This window comes from Phyllobates terribilis, unplaced genomic scaffold (genome assembly GCF_046119375.1).
Source record: "Phyllobates terribilis strain yellow unplaced genomic scaffold, ASM4611937v1 Scaffold_5__5_contigs__length_657084704, whole genome shotgun sequence".
Lineage (NCBI taxonomy): Eukaryota > Metazoa > Chordata > Amphibia > Anura > Dendrobatidae > Phyllobates > Phyllobates terribilis.
In genome coordinates this window covers 486224882-486241100 of record NW_027362765.1, presented here as the reverse complement: position 1 = coordinate 486241100, position 16219 = coordinate 486224882, and the positions used below count along the sequence as shown (strand labels likewise).

Below are 16219 nucleotides of genomic sequence, written 5' to 3'. Positions count from 1 at the left end.
TTAAGAGGAGACTTTGTGCAGCAGGCCTTCATGATAAAATAGCTGCTAGGAAACCACTGCTAAGGACAGGCAACAAGCAGAAGAGACTTGTTTGGTCTAAAGAACACAAGAAATGGACATAAGACCAGTGGAAATCTGTGCTTTGGTCTGATGAGTCTAAATTTGAGATCTTTGGTTTCAACCACCGTGTCTTTGTGCGACGCATAAAAGGTGAACGGATGGACTCTACATGCCTGGTTCCCACCGTGAAGCATGGAGGAGGAGGTGTGATGGTGTGGGGGTACTTTGCTGGTGACACTGTTTATTCAAAATTGAAGGCATACTGAACCAGCATGGCTACCACAGCATCTTGCAGCGGCATGCTATTCCATCCGGTTTGCGTTTTGTTGGACCATCATTTATTTTTCAGCAGGACAATGACCCCAAACACACCTCCAAGCTGTGTAAGGGCTATTTGACCAAGAGGGAGAGTGATGGGGTGCTACGCCAGATGACCTGGCCTCCACAGTCACCAGACCTGAACTCAATCAAGATGGTTTGTGGTGAGCTGGACCGCAGAGTGAAGGCAAAAGGGCCAACAAGTGCTAAGCATCTCTGGGAACTCCTTCAAGATTGTTGGAAAACCATTTCCGGTGACTACCTTTTGAAGCTCATCAAGAGAATGCCAAGAGTGTGCAAAGCAGTCATCAAAGCAAAAGGTGGCTACTTTGAAGAACCTAGAATATACGACATATTTTCAGTTGTTTCACACTTTTTTGTTAAGTATATAATTCCACATATGTTAATTCATAGCTTTGATGCCTTCAGTGTGAATGTACAATTTTCATAGTCATGAAAATGCAGAAAAATCTTTAAATGAGGTGTGTCCAAACTTTTGGTCTGTACTGTATATCACCGCCGTTCCTGGGTCAGAAACCAGCGACTCCGCACAGTGCACAGTCTCTGCGCTGGAGGATTTATAAGTCTGCAGTTACACAGTGACCCAACAACCCCTTACAGCAAGCCAACCATTTGCTTTGTGTTTAATACCAGGGTGAACCCAAGGTTATGTAATGATTTGTACTCACAGAACTATAATAAAACAATATATTTGTCACTTAGTTGATTTCCTTCTAGAATGATCAGACTCGCAGAATTGCAAGAAATCAGTTCTGCAGTTATGGGCAAGACTTTGCCCATAAATCCAAAAGACTTTGCTAAAACATCTGAAAAGAATTCTGCCAACATCCCTTTCTTTTAGGAAGGATAATGGCCATTCTCTTTCTTCCCTTTCAGAAGGCGTTTAATGTGTACAGCGACTGTTCTGCACTTATACCGCTGGCAAACAACGCAATGAGGAGAGACGTCCAGGAAAGTCAGGCGCGCTGCTTACTACGTTTGGGGAGGCACAAAGAAGCGCTGGAGAGCGCAGAATTGCTGGTAATGTAATTGGAGACATTATAGGAAAACATTATTTGTCCAACTTGAGAAGAAAAAGTTGCTTTATTATGTTTAAAAGTAAAAATGGATGAAACTTACTATTATGCTCTAGTTAAAAAAAAAAAGGTATTGAAAAGTTGGCATATTCGCATTGGTCCAGGATCTCTTTATGCCAATGACACCTAAGTGAGTCATCCCTCCCCCATCAGATCCTCTTGTTTGTGTTTCTGGAGTATATCATTAGTGATCCGGTCTCCTTGGGAAACTGTGCGTTCTCCTTTTCCGTTGGATTCTATACTTCTCTTCCTGCCCCTCTTGGAGTTGTACACCCCCGGTAGCACACCGGCGGACACTTACTGTACCTTATTCTGTGACAGAGACCTTCTACTACACGGCTGATTAGAAGGGGAGTTGTAGTGTCAGTCCTTTGCTCTGCTTCACCTGCATCCGGCTATTGCTAACCCGGGCTGTGGAGTCAGTAAGCCAAACCTCCGACTCCTCAATTTCCAGGCCTCCGACTCCCTCATACATGGCTCATGTTTAAGTGATAAATTTACTGCAGCACAGATTCATCTCAGCTAAAAGTCTAGACCCTTAGATCAGGAATAGGACAGACATTTATAGGACATTTCATAACTTTACCAAATTCTTGTGAAAAAAATATTCCCCACAAACTACTGTACCCAATTTATTATATATTTTAGGAGTCTGAGTTGATCCATTTTATACGGACTCCACCAAAATGGGCTTCATCTCACAACAGAACAGCAGATAAGCTGCAACTTGTTAGGGTGCTTTCACCTTGCATTCTGTGCCGCCAGCCGCGACCAATCAGCGAGATTGGCGCCAAATTTAAACAACGCTCTGCTGATTGGTCGCGGCCCGCGGCCTCAACTAATCAGCCATTTTGGCGCCAAATTTAAACCCCGCTCTGCATCGCTCTGCTGATTAGTCGCGGCTGGCGGCCTCGACCAATCAGCAGAGCGGGGTTTAAATTTGGCGCCAATAATGCTGATGGGTCGCGGCCGGCGACCGCGACCAATCAGCAGAGCATTGTTTAAATTTGGCACAAAAAGCGCAGATTGGTCGTGGCCGGTGAGTGAGGTTTAAATTTGGCGCCAATACTGCTGATTGATCGCGGTCGCTGGCCGAAATCAATCAGCAGAGCGTTGCTTAAATTTGGCGCCAATCTCGCTGATTGGTCGCGGCTGGAGTACGCGACCAATCAGCAGAGCGTTGTTTAAACTGTGCGCCAAAATCGCTGATTGGTCGCGGCCGGCGGCCTCAACCAATCAGCAGAGCGGTGTTTAAATTTGGCGCCAATCTTGCTGATTGGTCGCGGCCGCCAGCCGCGAGCAATCAGCAGAGCAGGGTTTAAATTTGGCACCAACAATGCTGATGGGTCGCGTCCGGCGTCCGCGTTCAATTAGCACAGCAGTGTTTAAATGTGGCGGCAAGATCGGTGATTGGTCCCGGCCGCTATTTAAATGTGGCGCCCAAATCGGTGATTGGTCGCGGGCAGCGGCCGCGACCAATCAGCAGAGCGGTGTTTAACTTTAGCGCCAAGATCACTGATTGGTTGCGTGCGGAGAGCGCAACCAATCAGCGAATCATATTGGTGAGGAGCGGGGAGCGGAATCGTATTAGTGAGGACCGGGGAGCGCCGCTGCCTGTGCGGGTACTTCCGCTGCGAGAACCCGGGACATGAGCGGGCGCTCGGAGCAGAAGTATCCTGACCCGCAGCACCGCTCCCCGGTCCTCCCTTCACACCCTAGCCGCTGATGTCCCCACAGTATCCGCATTTTGTTACAAAGGTCCGGACATTTGTGTTACAAATCGCTGATTGGTCGCTGGCGCTGCCCGCGACCAATTACCGATTTTGGCACCAAATTTAAATATCGGCCGCGACCAATCACCGATCTTGGCTCCACATTTAAACACCGCTGTGCTGATTGGTCGCCGACGCTGGGCGCGACCAATCACCGATTTTTGGCGCCACATTTAAATTTAAAATTGGATGTCAGCGCCGCTCCCTGGTCCTCCCTTCACACCCTAGCCGCATTGGATGTCCACGCCGCTGCCTGTGCGGATAGTTCCGCTGCAAGAACCCGGGACATGAGCGGGCGCTCGCAGCAGAAGTATCCGGACTCACAGCGCCGCTCCCCGGTCCTCCCTTAAAAATCGCTGATTGGTCGCTGGCGCTGGCCGCGACCAATCACCGATCTTGGCGGCAAATTCAAACACCACTGTGTTGATTGGTCGCCGACGCTGATTTTGGCGGCACATTTAAATAGCGACCGCGACCAATCAGTACAGCGGTGTTTAAATGTGGAGCCAAGATCGGTGATTGGTCGCGACCGATATTTAAATTTGGCGCCCAAATCGGTAATTGGTCGCGGGCAGCGCCAGCGACCAATCAGCGATTTTTTTACACAAATGTCCGGACCTTTGTAACACTATGCGGATACTGTGGGGACATCAGCGGCTAGGGTGTGAAGGGAGGACCGGGGAGCGGCGCTGCGGGTCGGGATACTTCTTCTCCGAGCGCCTGCTCATGTCCCGGGTTCTCTGAGCGGAAGTATCCGCACAGGCAGCGCCGCTGACATCCGTGCGGCTAGGGCGTGAAGGGAGGCCCGGGGAGCGGCGCTGACATCCAATTGGTCGCGGCCGCTATTTAAATGTGCCGCACAAATCGGTGATTGGTCGCGGACTTGGCCCGCGACCAATCACCGATTTGGGTGCCAAATTTAAATATCGGCCGCGACCAATCACCGATCTTGGCTCCACATTTAAACACCGCTGTGCTGATTGGTCGCGGCCGATATTTAAATGTGGCGCCCAAATCGGTGATTGGTCGCGGGCAGCGTCGGCGACCAATCAGCACAGCGGTGTTTAAGTTTTGCGCTAAGATCAGTGATTGGTCGCGGTCTTCGGACCCGACCAATCATCGAATCGTCTTGGTGAGGACCGGGGAGCGGCGCTGCCTGTGCGGCTACTTCCGCTGCAAGAACCCGGGACATGAGCGGGCGCTCGCAGCAGAAGTATCCCGACCCGCAGCGCCGCTCCCCGGTCCTCCCTTCCGCATGGAGGTCAGCGGCGCCGGCGGTCCTTCCGCTTATACCGGCCGGGAGATGAGCGCCTCGCGCCGCTCATCTCCCGGCTGCATCTCCGTCCCGCAGATGGGTCCGGCGGTCGGGTTCCTTCTGCTGTTGCCGGCCGGGAGATGAGCGCCTCGCGGCGCTCATCTCCCGGCTGCATCGCCGCTCAGCTCCGTCCCGCAGATGAGCCGCTAACGGCCGCCATCTTTTTTCAGAAATCCCGCGGCGCTGATTGGCCGCTGCCGGACCAATGAGCGACGCGGGATTTCCTGGACAGACAGACGGGATAAGACAATTATATATATATATATATATATATATATATATATATATATATATATATATATATATATATATATATATATATATATATATATATATATATATATATATATATATAGATGTTCTCTCTGTCTCGACTGAAGGTCATTGCTGACAACTAGTCTGACTTCTTTGAAATCCCACTGGAGGCGTTTTCACGTTATCTGTCTTCAGGTGGGCTTACTATTCAGTCTTTTGTGCATATGCCCGGGGAGTTTCTATCCTAGTCATGCGCACCCTAAATTGTACCCTTTACAACATTGAAATTTATATAAAGAGGGTATGTGTGTATTCTTGTACTGTACTAAACTTGTGTGTCCTATTACCCATCTGGATATTCATATACCCCCTCCATTTATACCAGTCGTCATGCACAAAGCTGTTGCTTTCATGCTACTATATAGTTCCCCACTAGTAATCTGGCTCCAGTATTTTAACTGTACTCGTGGTATAAATAGGGAGCGGTCCCGGCTGTTGAGCCCTGACACTGATGTGGACTCCTCTGTAATATTGCAGTGTATGGGGACTGGGTCTGGTGCTCTTCCATCTCCTCGTCTAGGACACACTCCTGTTATCCTTTCACTCATGACTGCCTCTCCCACATAGAATAAGAAAGCACAGCAGCACTCTGTAAGGGCCAAGACATATGCAAACACTAAGAAAATAAGATCTAAACTGCACTATTGCTAAATAAAATGTACTTAGAAAAAATTAAGTTTCTTAGCGCATAAATTGGCCAATTCATGTGTGCCCATCAACCATGGCAAGGTGACCTCCGCATGATGGGTAACATTTTCCTAAACATGCCTCTCTTGGGCTATAAGCCTACAATTTTAAGTGGGCAGTTAGAAAGCAACACTAATTAAAAGCACCCTTGGGTTGATGGGTGGAGTGCAGAGTGAGAAAAGGAGGCAGTCAAAACCTCCATGGTAAACTGCAAGAAAACAAAAAACCTGACCACCACCTCTTGGCCCTTACAGAGTGCTGCTGTTCTTTCTTATTTTATGTTATGCAGACATTGCAGCGTGCACCTGTTCACACTATATGGAGGTTGTTAGGGATCCGGGTGGTGGAACCTCTGTGCTGCGGTGCAAGGAGGGACCAGAGGGGCGTAACTAGGTATCAACTCGGACTAACCAAGGTCGCACGGCGACTCAATCGACTCCGTGAACCAGGGAAGGACCGAGCAGAGGGACCAGGTGCTACTCTGGGCCAGTCCTTGTATGAGAGCAGGTGACTCCCATGGGTCAGAAGGCAGGGACTGACCGGTACAGCAGATGAGCACGGCAGGCAGACTGACCGGTGATCCGGGTAGACGGACTGGCGGACACCACAGGTCACTGGCAGGAGCATCCAGGTAGGCTGGCTGGTAGGCAGGGCAGGTAACTGGTACGTTCTCCGCGTAGGCAGACAAGCCTGGCCCATAGACAGACTGGCGGGTTTGGACCGTAGGCAGACTGTCGGGCTGGAGAGTGTACTTGGCTGGCGGACTGGACAGGTAGTCAGGCTGGCGGACTGGACTGGTAGTCAGGCTGGCGGACTGGACTGGCAGTCAGGCTGGCGGACTGGACTGGTAGTCAGGCTGGCGGACTGGACTGGTAGTCAGGCTGGCGGACTGGACTGGTAGTCAGGCTGGCGGACTGGACTGGTAGTCGGGCTAGCAGCGGGACCTGAGGGCTGAAGCAGAGTTTAGAACACAGAGCTACAATCTTGCACGGGCACCTCCGTTTTGGAGGATGTGCCTTTTTATATGAGAAGTCCTCTGGCCACTGGCCGGGGACTCTTTAGGACGGCGCGCTCGGCCCCTTTAAGAGGGAGGGAGCGCGCCCTAAGCACAGTGCCCGGGAAGCTGCACGTGCCAGCAGCAGCAGGAGAGCTGGAAGACGCCGGGAGCACGGCGGTAAGAGAGACGGCATCTCTGCCTGTCGGGGGAAAGAGACGCCGATGCTACAGGAGCCCCCCCCCCCCTTTATGCCCCCTCTTTTTTAAGCCTGAAAGAAATTTTTTAAGGTGAAGCGGGGCGTCGATGTTCTCCCTGGGTTCCCAAGTTCTCTCCTCTGGGCCAAACTCCTTCCAACCCACCAGAAAAAAAGGCTTTCCTCTTACCCTCTTGGTGGCCAGAATGTTCTCTACCTCATAAACGTCCTCAGCGGAGACCGGAGCTGGGGAGGTACCTGGATTGTCAGAAAAAGAATTAACAACAACTGGTTTGAGGAGAGATACGTGGAAGGAGTTGGTAACCCGAATGGGGCCGGGAGTTTTAACTTGTAGGCCACTGGATTGATTTGCTTGAGGACTTCAAATGGACCGATGAGCCGTGGACCCAATCTATAGGAGGGTATTTTGAGATGAACATGTTTGGAGGAGAGCCAAACCTTGTCTCCCGGGCGGAATGGAGGCGGATCCAGACGTCTCTTGTCGGCATGTCTCTTCATCCGCTTGTAGGATTGAAGAAGTGCCTCCAAAATGGTGGAAAATTCGCTGACCAGAGACTCTGCGTCAGGGTTGTCCACTGAAGCGGAGACTGGAAACGGAATCCAGGGATGTTGACCGTAGACCACAAAGAATGGGGACTTGGAAGAAGATTCGCTGTCATGGTTGTTATAGGAGAACTTGGCCCATGGTAGGAGCTCTACCCAATCGGTATGGTGAGCGTTGACAAAGTGCCGGAGGAAGCTGGTAAGGATCTGGTTGACACATTCCACTTGGCCATTGGACTGTGGATGATAAGCAGAGGAGAAATACAGGGAGACATCCAGCAGCTTACACGTAGCTCTCCAGAGCGCAAAGTAAACTGGACCCCGCGATGAGACACGATGTGGAGGGGTAGGCCGTGGAGACGAAAGATGTGATGGATGAAGTCCTTAGCCAGCACTGATACAGACGGGAGACCAGACAGAGGGATAAAGTGGGCCATTTTAGAAAAGCGGTCAGCGACCACCCAAATGAGAGTACATCCGGCAGAAACAGGGAGATCAGTAATAAAGTCCATAGCAATGTGTTGCCACGGGGCAGCAGGTACGGGAAGAGGCAGGAGATGGCCAGCTGGAAGACGTATGGGGACCTTTTTGCGGGCACAGGATGAACAGGCCGTGACGAAGTCTACAACATCCTTACGCAGGGAAGGCCACCAGCAATGCCGGGTAATGAGCAGGAAGGTCTTCCTCTGGCCAGCATGGTCGGCTAGTTTAGGTGAATGACCCCAGTGAAGAACCTTCTTACGATCCGGAACTGCTACAAATGTCTTACCGAGACGAGACTGGCTCCCTTGGACCTCATTCATCACTTTGGAGGGATCGACGATATGCATAGGCTCCTCCTCTTGATCGGAAGACAGGAAGGATCTCGCCAAAGCGTCTGCTTTAACGTTCTTGTCCGCAGGGCGGTAATGTAGGGTAAAGTTGAAACGGGCAAAGACCACCGGGCCTGACGCGGATTGAGTCTTTGGGCATTTTGTAGATATGCCAGGTTTTTGTGGTCAGTGTAGATGACCACCGAGTGCAGAGCCCCCTCTAGCAGGTAACACCACTCCAGCGCCAATTTGATGGCTAGCAGTTCTCGATCCCCAATGGAATAGTTGCACTCGGACGAAAAGAGCTTGGAGAAGAAGCCGCAGGTTACCATTCTCTCGGACGGAGATTCCTGGGTGAGCACCGCTCCGGAAGAGGAAGCATCAACCTCCAGAAAGAACTGTTTGTTGCAATCCGGACGATGCAGCATCGGGGCAGAGGAGAAGGCTTGTTTTAATGAGAGGAAGGCCTCCTCCACTTCGGACGTCCATTCCTTATGATTTGCTCCCTTACGGGTGAGCGCAGAGATGGGTGCAGTCCGGGAAGAGAAATGTGGGATGAAGAGGCTTTAATAGTTAGCGAAGCTCAGCAATCGCTGAATCGCCTTCAACCCCTCCGGTTGGGGCCACTTTAAGATGGCAGAGACCTTCTCGGGGTCCATCCGTAGACCAGTCTTAGAGATAATACAGCCCAGGAACGGAAGAGAGGTCTGCTTGAAGAGGCATTTCTCAAATTTTGCGTATAGGTGAGCCTAAGCAGGACCTGATGAACATTCCTCCGGTGTGTGGGAAGATCCGGAGAGAAGACCAAGATGTCGTCCAGGTATACCACCACGCATGAATATAAGAGGTTACGGAAGATGTCGTTAACTAGTTCTTGGAAGACGGCTGGAGCATTACAGAGGCCGAAGGGCATCACATGGTATTCATAGTGGCCGTCCCGGGTATTGAATGCCGTCTTCCACTCGTCTCCTTGGCGGATCCGGACCAAGTTATACGCCCTACGAAGATCGAGCTTGGTGAAGATCTTCGCGCCTTTAAGGCGATCGAACAGCTCAGAGATGAGCGGCAGGGGGTATTTATTTTTGATAGTAATCTGGTTGAGTCCTCTATAATCGATACAGGGGCGTAGTGAACCGTCTTTCTTTTTTACGAAGAAGAATCCAGCTCCAGCTGGGGAGGTAGATTTCTGGATGAATCCCCTAGCCAGATTATCTTCGATGTACTCCGACATGGCCCGGGTTTCGGCCAACGACAAGGGGTAGATACGCCCACGGGGTGGAGTGGCACCGGGTACCAGGTCGATAGGGCAATCATATGGCCAATGAGGTGGCAGGGTCTCTGCCTCCTTCTTGTCGAAGACATCTGCATAGGACCAGTAAGGTGCCGGTAGACCAGGTAAATTAGCCGGAGTAGACGGAGGTCGAGCCGGGCGAATCGGAACCAGGCAGGTCTCATGGCAATCCTGCCCCCAACAGAGCACCTCACCAGATTGCCAATTCAGAATGGGTTCATGTCTCTGTAGCCAGGGTAGACCTAGCAAAAGGGAGTGAGAGAGTCCGGATAGCACATAGGAGATCCTCTCCGAGTGCAGCATTCCCACCTGAAGGGTTACAGGCTCTGTGACGAGCAAGATGGTCACCGGAAGGAGTCTTCCATCCACGGAAGCGACTGCCAATGCTCCAGCCAGAGCTTTGGTAGGAATCTGATACTTCTCTACAAGGGACTGAGAAATGAGATTCTCAGAGGCTCCGGAATCCAGGTGGGCAGTTTCAAAGAAGCGGTTCTCTCCACAGGAAACAAAAACAGATAAAGTCAAAAACGGAGAGGATTTACTCTTACCTAGGACGCCCTCTCCGAGCAGTCCTTGACACTGTAGTTTCCTGGCTTTACCTGACAGGAACGGATCAGATGCTGCTTACTACCACAGTAGAAACAGCTCCCCTCGGCTCGGTGTGTTGCTTGGCGAGACTTGACCATCTTGGTCTGGTCGATCTGCATGGGTTCAGGCGAGCGTGCCCGGGGAGTTGCTGGTTGGGAGGCAGGTTTCTGGAAAACAGGAGCAAGACGAGGAAATCTTCTCTCCCGGGTAGTTTCCTTAGCACGTTCCGGGAAATGGATGTCAATCCGGGTAGCTAGTGACACCAGGTCAACCAAGGTGGTAGGAATGTCCCGGCCGGCCAGCTCGTCCTTGATCCGTCCGGAAAGACCCTCCCAGAAGGTGGACACTAGGGCCTCGTTGTTCCAGGCAAGCTCAGAAGCGAGGGTACGGAACTGTATGGCATACTTGCCCACGGTGAGACTCCCTTGGCGGAGACGGAGCAATGAGGAGGCAGTAGAAGTTCTTCGTCCGGGCTCATCGAAGACCCTCCGGAAGGCAGTGAGGAAAGCCGGAAGATCGGACACCAGGGAATCCCCTCTCTCCCATAGAGGGTTTAGCCATACCAATGCTTCCCCGGTGAGGTGAGACATAATGAACGCCACCTTGGCCCGGTCGGAGTGAAACTGATGTGCACTGGTTCAGAAAATCCCGACATAAGACGGGGTCACCCCCTAAGCGAGGAGGCGCAGAGAGCCGGGGTCCAGAGCTGGATGCCGTGGCACTGGTAGGCAGAGGCGTCGCCGGAGCGGGTGTCGCTCGGCTCGAGGCGGACACAGGTGGGACGGACAGCGTGTCCAGGCGAGAGTTGACAGACCGCAGGTAGGTCAGGATGGTTTCCTGTTGGGATCTGACGAGAAACCTCCTGGTACAGGTTAGCAAGCGAAGGAGCCTGGGGTCACCGGGTTCCATGGCCCGTGCAAACTGTTAAGGATCTGGCTGCAGAGTGTACTTGGCTGACGGACTGGACTGGTAGTTAGGCTGGCGGACTGTACTGGTAGTCAGGCTATCAGCGGCACCTGAGGGCTGAAGCAGAGTTTAGAACACCGAGCTACAACCTTGCACAGGCACCTCCATTTTGGAGGAGGTTCCTTTTATATGATAAGGCCGGGGACTCCTTAGGACGGCGCGTGCGGCCCCTTTAAGAGGGAGGGAGCGCGCGCCCTAAGCACAGTGCCCGGGAAGCTGCACGTGCCGGCAGCAGCAGCAGGAGAGCCGGAAGACGTCGGGCGCGCGGCGGTAAGGGGGAAGGCGTCTCTGCCTATCAGGGGGCAGAGACGCCGATGCTACAGATGTTTTGTTCAGGTTTTTGTTTTCTTGCCTCTCCCACATAGATCTTGCCCTGGTGCCGGACTCTGCCTTGGCTGCAGTCACTTTCTATTATTACCTCTGTCACTCCATCCCAGATCTTACTCCTCTCCCTGTTCCCCTCTTGGGAGGGTCCATTTCCAAGGCCACTGTGACATATAAATCCATCTTGTGTCTCTCTCCTTCTCCTTTTTTTTAAATTTTAAAATAACAATGAGGACTGTATAATACAACAGGTATGGGATACTTTTGAAGCATTTGCTCATGATATCCTGGCTCCTGCTGTGAGGGATGTGGAGATGACTGCGGTATCACACGGAGCTCCAGTACCTGTGGAGCATAAGTCCCAGTGGCCGGCAGCCTTACTTGTTACACTCCCTCTGCTTAGAGATGATGAGCAACTTGGTCCTTTTATGTATGACAGGAATACTAAATGGGGACAAATGTGGTAAACTACTTACCTATATGGCAAATCGTTACTGTGACCCCATGGTGATCAAGGCACTTAGGGGCGAGGAGAGGAGAACTAGAGGGGACCCTAAACATGTTCTGTCGGAGTTTGATAATTTTTACCAATCTTTATTCCTCATACAGGCCTGTTTATTACTTCAGTTTGATGTAAAAATTCTAGATAAAGTATTGGAAATTCCTCTGCGTTCATATATTCGGCAAATTATTCATTATGACCAAACTGACATTGTGCCAGGAAAGTCGACGGCCCTCAACCTCCAGCGTTTTTATTTATTTTTCTCTAAGGAGGACACGTTATGGTTTCACTTGATGCCAATACCAGGGGTCTCAAACTCGGCTGGGTATATGGGCCGCACATGGAAAAAATTTGAATTTGGGGGGCCGCATTCTTTGTTCAATGTGACATTTTTAGTGATACCATTTTTTTTGTATACACCTTTTGAACATTTTTGCCGTGTTTATTTTTTTATGGCTTGGGTCGTTATGGATGTGGCGATAATAAACGTGCACTTTTTTGTGTTTACTTTAGTTTACATATAAAACAGCATTTTTAGTGCCCAATATTTTTTCATGCTTTATTTTATTTTTTATTTTTTTTACAATTTTATTTCCCCCAATTGGCCACATACAGTAATATTGTCTTACAATTAGCATCATATAGTAATAATGGAAAACATCTTGTAGTAATGTTCCCCATCCAAGTCCCCATCTTGTACTAATGTGCCCCATCCAGGTCCCCATCCTGTGGCTATGTGCCCCATCCAGGTCCCCATCCTGTGGCAACGTTCCCCATCCTGGCGCCCATCTTGTACTAATGTGCCTCATCCAGGTCCCCATCTTGGGGCTATGTGCCCCATCCAGGTCCCCATCCTGTGGCAATGTGCCCCATCCAGGTCCCCATCTTGTGGCTATGTGCCCCATCCAGGTCCCCATCTTGTGGCTATGTGCCCCATCCAGGTCCCCATCCTGTGGCTATGTGCCCCATCCAGGTCCCCATCCTGTGGCAATGTGCCCCATCCAGGTCCCCTCTTGTGGCTATGTGCCCCATCCAGGTCCCCATCTTGTGGCTATGTGCCCCATCCAGGTCCCCATCCTGTGGCTATGTGCCCCATCCAGGTCCCCATCCTGTGGCTATGTGCCCCATCCAGGTCCCCTCTTGTGGCTATGTGCCCCATCCAGGTCCCCTCTTGTGGCTATGTGCCCCATCCAGGTCCACATCTTGAGGCTATGTGCCCCATCCAGGTCCCCTCTTGTGGCTCTGTGCCCCATCCAGGTCCCCTCTTGTGGCTATGTGCCCCATCCAGGTCCCCTCTTGTGGCTATGTGCCCCATCCAGGTCCCCTCTTGTGGCTATGTGCCCCATCCAGGTCCCCATCCTGTGGCTATGTGCCCCATCCAGGTCCCCTCTTGTGGCTATGTGCCCCATCCAGGTCCCCATCTTGTGGCTATGTGCCCCATCCAGGTCCCCTCTTGTGGCTATGTGCCCCATCCAGGTCCACATCTTGAGGCTCTGTGCCCCATCCAGGTCCCCTCTTGTGGCTCTGTGCCCCATCCAGGTCCCCTCTTGTGGCTATGTGCCCCATCCAGGTCCCCTCTTGTGGCTATGTGCCCCATCCAGGTCCCCTCTTGTGGCTATGTGCCCCATCCAGGTCCCCTCTTGTGGCTATGTGCCCCATCCAGGTCCCCTCTTGTGGCTCTGTGCCCCATCCCGGTCCCCATGTTGTGGCTATGTGCCCCCTGTGCTGTTCTTCACACACATAAAATAGAAAAAAAAAAAGATGATTCTCACCTGTCCTCCGTTCCCTCGGCGGCCTTCCTGCAGATGTGGCCCGCAGGCACCACAGAGTCCGACCCCTTGACGATCCCGACCTGGTCCAGGAGGAGCCGCCGACAGCAGCGCTGCATTGCCGCACAGAGACTGTCTCCCAGCACAGCATTTTCAATGTCAGCCGCCGGCCAATCAGAGGCCAGCAGCTGACATCTGCATATGGCAATGACGTCATACTCGCTGCGCCGACACGCAGATATCAGCTGCTGGCCTCTGATTGGCCAGCGGCTGGAATTGGAAATGCAGTGCTGGGAAACAGTCTCTGTGCGGCAATGCAGCGCTGCTGTCGGCGGCTCCTCCTGGACCAGGTCGGGATCATCAAGGGGTCTGTGCCTGCGGGCCGCATAAAGCAGCCTCAGGGGCCGCATGCGGCCCGCGGGCCGCGTGTTTGAGACCCCTGCAATAAAGCCTTCAGCTCTATTGAATGGTCTGTTCTTTGGGCGACCAAGCGTTGGATGGGCTTTCGGCCAGTGATTACTAAATGGGAGAAGCTCCTATATGCGGACACTGTGGTGCGTATATGCTTCCCCCTGATCCAGGGCGCGCAGCAGGGATGTCCGCTGTCCCCAATGCTGTATGTGACTGTAGTGGAGCCACTGGCCGCCCTTATCCGCTCCACCCCAGAGATTCAGAGGTTTATCCAAGCCCCAACACACAGCAAACTTAGTCTCTACGCAGACAGCACTTTCCTGTACCTGCAAGGTGCTAACGTGTCAGTACCAGCATCGCTGAATGTGATTGATGAGTGCGGCCTCTTCTCAGGTCTAAAAATCAACTGGGTTAAGTCTTTTGTCTTCCCTGTAGACCTGAAAGTCACCTCCATACAAGCCTCCCTCCTATCTTTGATATGGGTTTCAAAGTTCTCTTATCTAGGAGTCCAAGTATCCACATATTTAGGTGAAATCGCTACACAGCTTCGCTCTTTTGTTGGTTATAAAAGCTAAGATAAGGAGATAAGAGAAGTTACTCCTGTCGGTCGCAGCTCACATCAGGTTATATCCCCAATATATGTAAACTTCAATACCTTCAATAAGCGTAACTCCATCTTTTCCTCATTCGTTTTGCAGGGTCACAGAACTGGGATCCATCGCCCGGTCCTGTAATATGCTCGGGTGACGGGGTGGCTTTATCGGACCCTAGACTGTATTATTGGGCGTATTATTATCCTTTTGCGCATTATTGGTTTGTTTAGCTTTCCTGTATATGTAGGTGGAACAGGGATGACTTCCTGAGCCCTTCTGGCCATTGTTTGACCCTATGACCCAGAGATTAAGCACCCTTTGCACATAATTTTTTGCTCCTCCAAGAGCATACATGGAAAGCTCTGGCCCGCAGGGTGATTTATATTTGGCTTGCGGCACCAGAACCGCCACCCCTATGTGAGGCCCATTAGCCTGTATGGAGGACTGTGGGGCAAATTATACTGTATACTGATTGGCTCACGACTTTGTCAAAATTTTTCATTTTGGCCCTCTGTGTGATTGAGTTTGACATCCCTGTTCTAGAGGGCCCCTTCAATACATAACTGATTTTCATGCAGGCTATATCAATCTAGACCATGGTATGGAAACTTTTCTGTGCTCCTTTTTCTCACAATCATACCCCTCTCTGGCATAGCAGCACTCTTATTGAATTATTAGATTTGCAGTGAGGGCCTTTATGGGATAGGGCAGGCTCGGTTTACCTGGGTCAGGTCTATGTGGCTGGTGACCCATTTCATGTTCTGAAGTGAAATCTTCTTTACCCTTCCATTTCCTACAGCTTAGACAAACTAATTCCTAGCTATTCCGAGAGAGCGGCTCAACTCTGTATCCTACATTGCACATATTACACCACAGCCAGGATGAGTAGGGTCCAGCCCCAGTTCCTGGATGTATGCCTCATGTGCCGCAAGGGCCGGGGGAGGTTCCTCCACCTTCTGTGACACTGTCCAGAGATTTGGGCTTACTGGCCAAGTTGGTTAGATTCCTACATGACAGTATGGAGAAGCCTGTCGCAGAGGACCCTGTAACCTGCCTCTTGGTTCTTGACCTTGAGGAGTGCCCGGGTCACTCCTAACTGCCTGCACTCTTTTGGGGCTGGTGGAAGGGTGAGAGCGTCGATCCTCATATCTGGTGGCAGAGTTTGTGGTATTGTGGAGTGTTCGGCATTTTTTTCCTTCTTACTGTTCCTGGGTTTCACCCCCGACCCATTCTCTGTTTCTGGGCCCCTGGTGGGAGCAGTTTATTTTTATTTTTTTATTATTAAAATTGTTTGATCCCAGGCCTTCATGATGTACAATCTCATGGCAGTGCACTTGGTATACGTGATATTTTCTTTGCACATCGGTCCCTCCTAGTTGTACACTGCATGCTCGGTTGACTTGTTCTTTTGTTGTACTGTAGTATGTACTTCATTCTGTATTTTCTTAATGACATTGCCTGTATCGTTGTTGTCCGGCTGCAGAATGATTTTTGGCACCAGTCTGACACCTCCCTAATGGTACTGAATGGTGGATAAGAATCTGCCTGTATTTCTCAACATCGAGGACACCAAGAAATGGGCAACGTTAAGTGCTGTAGATGCAATGGTCAACCAAGGAAACGTAGTGCAGCAGATGAAAGATAT

General features: G+C 51.2%; 1 protein-coding gene across 4 annotated transcripts in view; it reads left to right on the top strand.

Annotated features, from left to right (window-relative positions):
- The window catches only part of LOC141273527 (uncharacterized protein C8orf76-like), a 71888-nt gene that overhangs the window by 17071 nt on the left and 38598 nt on the right, over positions 1-16219 (top strand). For 2 of the 4 annotated variants that reach the window (XM_073685506.1, XM_073685508.1), the window contains exon 3: positions 1276-1419. The exons of 1 other annotated variant lie outside the window; for it this stretch is intronic. In XM_073685506.1, coding sequence (XP_073541607.1) covers positions 1276-1419 — 144 coding nt within the window. The remainder of the gene's footprint in view (positions 1-1275; positions 1420-16219) is intronic. One more of the 4 variants, XM_073685507.1, reaches the window with a different exon arrangement.